This window comes from Myodes glareolus, chromosome 1 (genome assembly GCF_982192425.1).
Source record: "Myodes glareolus chromosome 1, mMyoGla1.1, whole genome shotgun sequence".
Taxonomy (NCBI): domain Eukaryota; kingdom Metazoa; phylum Chordata; class Mammalia; order Rodentia; family Cricetidae; genus Myodes; species Myodes glareolus.
Window position 1 is genome coordinate 127,099,068 of NC_142026.1, and position 10,114 is coordinate 127,109,181.

The 10,114-nt window shown below is 46.3% G+C and overlaps 1 protein-coding gene across 1 annotated transcript; it reads right to left on the bottom strand.

Moving 5' to 3' along the window:
- Window positions 1-1,430: 1,430 nt before the first annotated feature.
- On the bottom strand, window positions 1,431-8,279 carry LOC148123571 (UL16-binding protein 1-like). The gene is made up of 4 exons (XM_087899981.1): window positions 8,180-8,279; window positions 3,049-3,303; window positions 2,427-2,727; window positions 1,431-1,602 (listed from the first exon to the last, which is right to left on the bottom strand). The coding sequence occupies exons 1-4, from the start codon at window positions 8,277-8,279 to the stop codon at window positions 1,431-1,433; spliced, it is 828 nt and encodes a 275-aa protein (XP_087756107.1).
- Between the last annotated feature and the right edge of the window lie 1,835 nt (window positions 8,280-10,114).

The following is a 10,114-nucleotide window of genomic DNA, read 5'->3' on the forward strand; positions in this document are numbered from 1 at the left end:
GCTATATATGCAAGAGTAAAAACTTCACACTTCCACTAAGGAGATTATCCTTATCTGGTTATCCTGTTTCCTATGCTTGGGATGGGTTCATAACCACATTCTTTTCCAGATCTCAACTTCCATGTTAAGAGCAAATCCCACCAGGGAGCACAAGAGAAACAGTACAAGGTGCTAAGAAAGGGGTCGAGTGAAGAGAACAGAGTGAAGACCGTGAAATGCTGTGTGTGCAGCATCCTGATTCATCTGGTGGAGGCTGATGGAAGGGAGAGTGGTGGCACCAGATGAACTCTCACTTCTCTGGAGCATCTTCAACCTGCAGCAAGGAAACACATTTTTTGAAGGGTCTGAGGGGAGCCTGGGTCAGTTCTTCTGGGTGCCCTGTACCAGTCATCACCACCCACAGCCACCCTCACTGAGGGTCATTCAGTTTCCTCCTCCATCACCCCTGGGCTCTCCATCCTGGATCCCCTACTGTCTTCCTCCTTCTTCCCCATGTCCCAGAGCCCCAGACCCTGCTGCAGACCTGGAGATCAGAATAAAGTGGTGATGACCAGCTCTGCTTCCTGACTCGGGGCCTGATGGGAGGGGCTGGAGGAGAAGGGAGGAGCCCTATCCAAAGAGGGCCCTGGGTCCCGGTTTTCCAGGCCTTGAGTGGGGTTCCAGACATCATTTCCCTTTTTTTCTAAAACTCTCAAAATTTGACAGTGGCATTACAGCTGTGGGTGTGACTGTCCCTGCTCCATCTTGTCCATCTGAGCAACCCAGATGGGAACAGTGGACTTCAACAGCATCTCAGTTCACCGGTCTCCAGTGGCGACACCGCTACAGGGATTCTAGAGGCTGCTGCTGCTTGATTCACTTCTATTCTATGTGTATGAGTGTGAACCTGCACATCTGTAAGTGCGCTGTATGAATGCCTGGGGCCTGTGCAGAAGAACGGGCTGGATCCCCTGGACCTAGAGCTGTATGATTGTGATTGCCTTGTGGGTTCTGGAAACAGAATCTGTGTCTGATGCATGAGCAGCAGGTGTTCTTGTCACTGGGCCATATCTTCATTTATATCTTTTTAATTTTATCTGTGGCGTGGAATCCTCTTCCTTCTACACATTGAATGGGGCTATCATGTTCTTCTGTGTTCCTGTCTCCACACCTGCATCATGGGATCCTTCTGATTGGAAGCCTGCTCTGAACAGACACCTGCTGTGTTCCCTCCCCTTTGCTGCTGCTCTGTGACATGATTCCTGTCCTGTCAAGGCTGAGGATGTACAAGCTACTGCTAGCAGGTGACATGAATTCCAGATCTCCTGCCTCCTTTCCAGTAAGATCCTAGAGTTAAGGGACAAGAGCCAGATCCCAGGAATTCACTCTTGCTTCCCCACTTCTCCATCTTTTGTCCTTTACACCACTCCCAGTACTGTACTCGATACCTGTCACCGCAAATATCGTAGGAGAAATAGGAGAAAGCTCATGAGGATTATCAGAAGGACAGAGATGTTGGACTTTCTGGCCATGGACGAAGGCTGGTCCACATCTGGTGCAGCAGTTGGCAAGGCTGAAGTGGAAACACAATTGAGTCTTTGTCCAGACCTCAACTCTAAGCTTCTGGGTTCTCAGGTCATTCAGCATCCCACAGCATTTCACCCCCTCCCCCTGTCGCTATGCAACAACTATTTGGGTGGGTCCTAAGTGGGAGGGGAGAGAGGGCATATTCCCCAACCTCAAATGACTCACGGAACCATGATAGGGGAAGCAGGGTTATAGTGGGGCCTCATCTTTCCTCTGTCAGGAGAGGAGCTACCTGTGAAGATGGTGTCAGGGAAGAAGAAAGATCAGGGGAGATGAAAAGCAGCAGTGAGTCTAGAATGGGGAAAAGGTCAGGAAACACAAGGGTGCTTGCAGTGGGACAATGGTCTATACCAACAATTTTATTTTAACAAAATGCTGATTGACCAGTAGCCAGGCAGGAAGAATAGGCAGGGCAACGAGAACAGGAGAATTCTGGGAAGAGGAGAGATTCAATCTGCAGTCATCACGCAGCTGCAGAGGAAGCAAGATGAGAGGGCCTGGTTGATATGAGGTACCGAACCATGTGGCTAGTGCAGACAAGAATAATGGGTTAATGTATGATGTAGGAAAGAGTTAATAAGAAGCCTGAGTTAATAGGCCAACCAGTTTATAATTAATGTTGACCTCTGTGTGTTTCTTTGGGACTGAATGACTGCCGGACCAGGTAGGACAGAAAATTTAGTCAACAGATGCTCAGACTGACAGTGAGAACCACAGTGAGTAAAGAACGAATGAAATAGAGAAGGGGAGAAAGGAAATGAATGATTAGATTATTACACAGACACAGACACACACACACAGACACACACACACACACACACACACACACACACACACACACATTCCCTCATCTCCAGAAAGTTTCCTCCCCTTCTTCCTGGTTATCTATAGACTTCAGCTTTTCTTCCCAGTATGACTTGAACTCCTCAAGCCAGGACCTGCAGTCCCCCTGTGATGTCTTGTATAAGAATTCTGTCAAAAACTTGTTTTCTTTCAACATTGTTTCCATCCAGCTGGATCCAGGATCAACTTCAGTCCACTTTTCAGTGTTTAAGTCAAGGTGCAACATTTTCCGTCCATTGAGGTCAATGTCACAGGATTCTTTGACATGTTCACCTCCTTCACTCCTACAACATATGGTGGCCTGCAGAGTGAAGGGCTCTGTGCCCATTGGAAAGAGATTAGCCTATGCCTTGATGAATCCTGTCCCTTCCCTTCCCATCCTCTGATCATGCTCTACCCTTCACATATTAGCCTTGCTCCTGGAACTCTTAGGGACTACCAGTGATTCATTTTTTTTTCTCCATAAAAATAATGAATGTTTCTAAACTGTCACAAATCCAGTTATTTCCTTCAGGAGTCATCTGATTGCTCTTTTATTTAATTTGTAGAGTAGGGATAGAACCTAGGGCCTCATGCATACTGGGCAAGCACTCTATCACTGAGCTAATCCCCAGCCCTGTGGGGTCATTTGAAACTCACCTCTCATTGCATTATTCTCCAGCTTCATCTGAGTGTCCTGATCTATGAACAAGTCAACTCCATCTTTCAGTGTGTCAATCTGTGTCTCCCAGGTCTTTGTAGCATCCAGTCTGTTTCCCAGACGACCAACAGCATGGCAGTTGTTACTGTCACAGGAAATAAAAGTATCTTCATTCAATTGACCTTGGACTTTGTGCCACCATGGTCCAGACCCTGACTTGCCAACAGTGAAACTGTAGCAAAGAGAAGCAGCATCTGTGAAGGAAACATGCAATGAGGTCAGGGATGTGGATCAGGGGCTCGTGGACAGTGTCTTCCAGTGGATCAAGAAAGTCCTTTGGAAACATGTCTTTAAAAAACAAAGAGAGAAATAAGTAAATAAAATTAAATACCAATCTAAATTTGCACTGTGCTAAAAATTTTAGCCATTCTTTCTTGTTTGAAGATGCAGGGGTTAAGATGTGGCCAAACCCTGCTCTCCACTAGGAAAATTCTCTTATCTGTTATCACATGATCATGTTAGGGGTGGACCCTGTCAGTTATGACAGGAAAATTTAGGATGTCTTCTCAGGATCTGTTCATTCTGTAGAATCTCCAGAAGCTGCTCATGTAGACTGTGTGGAGACAGGATGGTGCGTGAGGCTGGTGGGGCAGAGTGGAGCAGGCTGAGGATAGGACAGAGGTTGCATGGACACCATTTTTACTCATCTGTACTCAGCTCACAGACTTGAACATCTGTGCTGGTTAGCTCTAACTGCCAGTTTGATACAGCCTAGACTGGGAAGGGAGTGTGTATTGAGGGACTGTTTTGAATGTTAATGATGTAGAAATGCCCAACCACTGTGGGCATTACCATTCCCTGGGCAGGTGGTCTCTGGCTGGATAAGAAAACTAGCTATGCAGGAGTTAGAGAATCAGACGGCAAGCAGCATCCTTCATGGTTTCTGCTGAGCCTCTCTGGCTGTGAAGTCAGTTCCTTGTTCATAGATAATCCTGTGTGTTATAGCAAGTGAGCCTGCCTCTGAGTACCTGCCCTGACTTCCCTCAGTGACAGACTATGGCTTAGAAATGGAGTCAAATAAATCAGTTTCTTCCTTACATTGCTTTGGTCGAGTGTTTATCACAGCAACATAATGAAACCAGAAAAATACACTCCAGATCCCCTGGACATACTGCAGTGCTCCAGGGAAGCCTTCCTGGACTGGTCAGAGGCTAGCACACACTACAGTATAAAGAAAACCTAGGCTGGTTAAATCTGATAGTAGAAGAGCGATATAAAAAAATCTCAGAGAAGTGCATGTGCACTTCTCTGCATGCATCCATATGGATGGAACAGCAAACATTTCCAGGGGAAGTGTGCAGAGTCCATGCTGTCTATGGATGCTGGACCATCCCTGCTGAGAAGCACAGGGAGAAGGGCACCAGCATTGTTGGAAGCTCAGGGATGATGATGATGACTCAAGGCTGGGGTGGGGTTAGATATGGTATTCCTGAATCCTAATAACATGGTACAAAAAATTCCATTAGGTGGAGAGGTCAGGCGGCAGTAACATCAAGGACAGTGACCCATTGATGAGTTAGGGGGACCCACCTTGAAGCCTGACTGCTTAAGGGGGTCATGGCTCACAGAACAGAAAAATCCTAAATATAGATAGTTGTTTAGTCAAACCAGATGTGTGTTTAGTTTTAATAACTAAAGATTAAACAGATGATAAAGAAGGTGAAAGGTGCTGTCCCATGAAAATCCCAACTCCCATGTCCATTGTTAAAACTGAACCACTGGGGCTAGGGAGGTGGTGCAGTGGTTAAGGCCACTTGTTGCTCTAGTAGAGGATCCAGGTTTCATTCTCAACAACCACACATGGTGACTCACCACTGCCTGCAACTCCAGTTTCAGGGGACCCATTGCCCCTTTTTATCCTCTAAGGGCACTAAGTACATATGTGGTGCACATACTTACATGAAGTCAAAATATAAATCTGTAAGACAATTTAACCAGACCACCTCAAAGACAGACCCAGATTGCCCTCCTACAGGGACAGATCAGGTTCCAGCAACAGTGACCTTTCAGCCTGGCAGCATGAGTGGTCATTTTTTCTCCATTGCTACTGCTCTGTCACTCAGGTATCAACCCTGAGATGTTACTGTGAATGTCTAATGTGGTTATTTGAATGATCCTGTCCTCCATAGAATAGGGTGTTTAATACTCAGTCCCCAGGTGGCGGCAGCTGTTTGGATAGGAGGTAAGCCTTGTTAAATGAAGCAGGTTGCTGGGGGTGTGGCCTTGAAGCCAATTCCCATTTCTTCAACTCTGGACCTTGCTTGAGGTTTAAGATGTGGGCTCTCAGTTGGGCATGGTGTCAACTGCCTCTTCTCCCAGCACTTAATAGGCAGGAGTGGGTTGATCTTTATTAGTCTGAGGCCACCCTGTTCTACATAGCAAGTTCTAGGACAGTTGCAATTATAATGTGAGACCAAAACCAAACAAAACAAAAAAATATGTGAGTTCTCAGCTCGCTGATTCAGCTACCATGCATGCCTCCTGCCATGCTTCTCTGCTGTGAATGATCAACTCTTGTCCTCTGAAAATATAAGGCTCCCTAAACCCTTCCTTCTGTGTGCTACTTTGGGCATGGTAACTAATACAGCTATCTGGTCAATCATGATGTCTTTGCAGGTCAGATGGTCTCAGTTATACCTGCTTATCTCTGCTCCTCTGGCTTGAAAGCAGCCAGAGACAATACATTTATGGAGAGCATTGTTGTGGAATAACCATTTTGTACACTATGAAGATGTGTTGTTGCCAAGGTGCCTTCTTGTTGCTTTAATGAAAAGCTAAACTTCTGTTAGCTAAGCAGGAGGTATTGGTGGGACAGCTAGACACAGAGGACTCTGGGAAGAAGAAAGGCAGGGTTTCAAGAAGACACCAGGACTCAGAGGAAGCAACACGGGCAGGGTCAGAGCAAAGGCAAAGTCACGAGGCAGGAAGTAAGTTAACAGAAGTGGGTTGATTTAAGTTATAAGAGCTAGTTAGGACAAGCCTAAGCTATTGGCCAAGCTTTTGTAAAGTAGAAAGAAATCTCAGGGTGGTTTTTTAGGACTCTGGCAGGTGGGACAGAAAAATACAATGACAGAGCATGACTGGACCCGCCCATAAGGACCTACGGCCCAGGACCCAGGGTTGTCTTAAGCTAATGGATGTTAGAATACCCAGTTCAGTCCCTAGGCAGCATCATTTTCAGGTAGGGAGTGCTGAATTACATGAGACCACAACAATTGACCATAACAAGCAAAAAAACAAAAGGCAACATGGGTATGTTTCTCTCTCTCTGATCTTGATTATAAATGTGATGGTTTAAGTTCTTACTTATTTTTTTTTTCATAATGGAGTATAGCGTGGAATTAGATGCCAAGAAAAGCCTTTCTCCCCCAAGTTGCTTTTGGTCACGGTTTTTGTCATAGCGACAGAAATGAAACCAGGCAGAAACTGGTCCCAGAGAAGTGGGGCTATTTCTGTGATAACCTGACAGTGCTGCTTGGGGGAGAAATGGGGGCGGGAGTCTCGGGAATTTTGGGCTGGAAACTTACTGAACGTTCTTTCAGAGTTTAATGGGCCATTCTTGTGGGTCCTTAGAAAATAAGAATTCTGACATTAATGTGGATAGTGGAAGACCAGTTCCAGAGGTTTCTGGTGGGAGCAAGGGCTTTGCTAAGAAGCTGGATGGTGCTATTAGTGTGATGTTTATGCTAAGAATCACTGTTGCATGATCAAGCTAGGGTTGAAGAATCATCTGTGATTGATAAGAGATCAGTACCACTGAGGGACAATAGGTTAGAGAACAAAGAGCCTTGTGCACACAGACAAATAAGCACTGGAGACCCCTGGGAAGTTTAACGCACAGCTTACCTGTTCAACGGAGTGAGGTGCAGGACTGCTCTTTCTGGGCCTTTAGGAATGGTATCATTTTGCAACCTGGTTGATCCTTCACTGTCTGATGAGACAGGCTCCCAGAATCTATGTTTTTTTACTTAACTTATCCAGGACCTTTCCCCCTAAATCTTGAGCATGCTTTTAGAGCATAAAACTCGCTTTTAAGAGTGATGTCCCTTGTGCTTTACAACAGCCCAAGTGGCTTCTGTGTCTCCTTAGGACCAGGACAATCCCTACACCCACAGGCATCACGTTTACCTCAGTCAAACTCCCTAGAGCCTTGATCATGGACACTATCTAACAAACATCACACTAAGCCCCATCCCAATTCTTAGTGAAGTTGTTACTCCCACCAGGAACCTCTGGAACTGTCCTTATATTATCCACATTAATTTCAAAATTCTTATTTTCAAGGACCCGCAAGAATGGTCCATTGAACTCTGAAAGTTTCCAGTCAACAGTACCCGCTCCTGTAAAAGACCAAATGTACTTTGTAAGGAATCTCAATGTAAACATGTCTTAAATGTGCACTTGGGGCTGAGTTAATTGTTAACTGAATACTTGTATTTTTTTAAAAAATGTGCTGTGCTTAAATATGGCTAAAGTAAAATGATCTGGGCCAAACTCTTGAAGTCCTGATCCAGCACCGGTTACAACAAAATTGGACTGAGCCGAGCTTCACTCTTGGCTCTTCCTGAATCATTTTTAGCCTGCCTGCTGGAAAGTCTGCCGGGGAATCACCACAAATAGGAAAACATTTCCCTGGGTCAGCACATAGGAATCCAGATCAGTGGGACCAGCTGAACTTGTAGTGGGTGAGGACGTAGTTCACAGAGAGCACAAAGCCTGGGTAACAGGAGAAGGTCTGCTGACTTCCTAGAGACATAGCTCCGTGAGCCTTTCGCATCCAGTCACGGCACTGCTTATTGATTTCTGTCTGCCATCTTGACCTCCCATTTCCTCTAGCTCCCACTCTGCAGTAACTAAGTTCTGTTACTCTTTGGCTCCTCTACAAGTCCTGGGACTGAGTTGGGTGTGATGGAGAACAAGTTTGCGGACTCAGAAGGAGCCCGCAGAAATGGAGGGTGGCTGAAGAGGGCCAGGAGCGGTTCGACAGAGAAGACCAGCTCTCTTAGTCACTGTGGCTCTAAGTCTGTATCTCTCCTACTCACATAACCCAGTCCGATCCCAGGAACTCACCTGAGTGGAGAGGTGCACGTTGACAGCCCTGCAGGACCGGGAGGAACAGATGCAATGTCACAGCAAAAGGAATGCGCTTGGGGACTGCAACCCAGATCATGGATCTTTATTCCGTTCCCAGCTGGTAGCAACCACAGTTTGAGCTTTTGAGAGAGCTGAGAGGAAGCCTAAGCAATTCGGACAGATGACTGCAGATTTCTCCAGAAACCCGCTTCTTCGCGAAACTCGATGGTTCTTTTCTATTCAAGGTCAGCGGCAAACAGAGGTTGAGACTGTGGACACCTAACTGGCCCAGGTATCCCCATGTCCTCCCAGGTTTTGGAGGTCCCTTCCCAGAACTTATCCACACCTGAAGAAACAGGAGTGGAAGACTAAAGCTAATGCCGTAGCTGGGGTCACTTAAAGCCTGAGGAGCATGTGAGGATACGCAGGTGATGACTGAGCAGGATGTCTCTCCGCCCAGTCTGGCAGAGGGCAGAGTTTTTGTTTCCCTCGGTTGCCAAGACCTTTTTCACCACCCCTCCTCGCCCAAACCTGCAATATTCACTCTCAGAAGAAAGACAAATCTGGCTTGTTTTATTTCTGGTTTTTAAAACCAGAACCTGCTCGGAACCTGCCCACTACGGTGGGATGCCTGCCAGCTGCCCCAGGGATCCACCTAGCTCCCTTCTCCAGCACTCACTTCCAAGTGCACAGCACCTACCTGGTGGCTTATAATTTAATTTAAGTTTTGGAATGTGAGTTCTGGGAACCAAGCTCACTCAGGTCCTCATGCTTGCAAGGCAAACACTTCAATAACTAAACTGTCCACACCCCAGCCTAGAGCAACTTCTTAAGATTTCCTCTTCAGTGATTTTTCCAACCACAGCATCCTTCCAGTCATTCATGCATCCACCCAGCTAACAGTTTGGTGCTGGTTAAACAACCGCAAGTGAGTGTTTGAGTGTGGTGTTGAGAAGGAGTAAAATGATCACACCGTATGGAATCTGAGAAGTTTCAGGGTTTGGTGGGCGACCTTGTTGTATGATTTTTCTCATTACCATTCAGAGATTTTCAATTCTACCAAGTCGCCATGGACAGAAGAGTGTTGCAGCTCTAATTAGCCTGAACTGGCTCATATGATGTCCCAGAATATGAGACTAATTACTAAGTCACTTGCATAAATGAAAACCGCCAGGTCACTTGCATAATCTCCTTAACCCCATTCATTCCAGCAGGAAAGTTTCACCCTTTGACACGTGAGGATTGAGCAGGGAAAATTTTTAAAATGCTACATGCATTTTAACTGCTTAAATTTCTGAAAGCCATATCTGTAGCCCACACTCATTGAAATCATCTCTGGGGCTGACTCCATGACCATCTGCAGACTGGTGTGAGTCTGGCAGCCAGAGGAAAGACAGGAGTGCACAGGGTCCACCCTGTTCTCAGCGGGCTCTCATTCGGAGTCCTATCTAATGTATTCCTGCTCTTGTTCTCCCAGGGACCTGCCTGTTTCACCAGCTTGTTTCAGGCTCAGACTGCTAAGTCCTCCCTGGGTGGAAACACTCAGGCAAACTACTGTTGCCACCATCCTCAGGAGTCCCCCAGAGAGCTCTGCTGAGGTGAAGCCAGAGTCTTGACTTCACCACAGAAAAGAATTGCAGGATGAGTGAGTCTGGAGCAGAATCAGAGTTGCTTAAAGGAGATTCAGAACACGAGAGTCAGAAGAAAAAGGCTCCTGGGAGCGAAGCCATATCTGAGGATGTGGACGTGGTCTTCTGAAGACAAGCCACTAGTGAGTACAAGGGTTGCCAAGTATGCAAGGATGCACTTCACGGGTGACTAAGGGACTTTTTTTTTTTTTTTCAAATGTGTTCAATATATCTTTTGTGGGTTCACTGATGGAAACCAAGCTGGTGAGTAAAAGCCTAGATCAAAGATAGGGCAGGGCAAGAG

Bases quoted from the DNA above. Each gene is read 5' to 3' on its own strand.
- LOC148123571 (XM_087899981.1), bottom strand. From the start codon at position 8,279: ATGATCTGGGTTGCAGTCCCCAAGCGCATTCCTTTTGCTGTGACATTG. The intron at 3,304-8,179 runs GTGAGTTCCTGG...TTTCCTTCACAG, and splicing joins ACGTGCACCTCTCCACTCAG to ATGCTGCTTCTCTTTGCTAC. The intron at 2,728-3,048 runs GTGAGTTTCAAA...CAATGGGCACAG, and splicing joins GGAGAATAATGCAATGAGAG to AGCCCTTCACTCTGCAGGCC.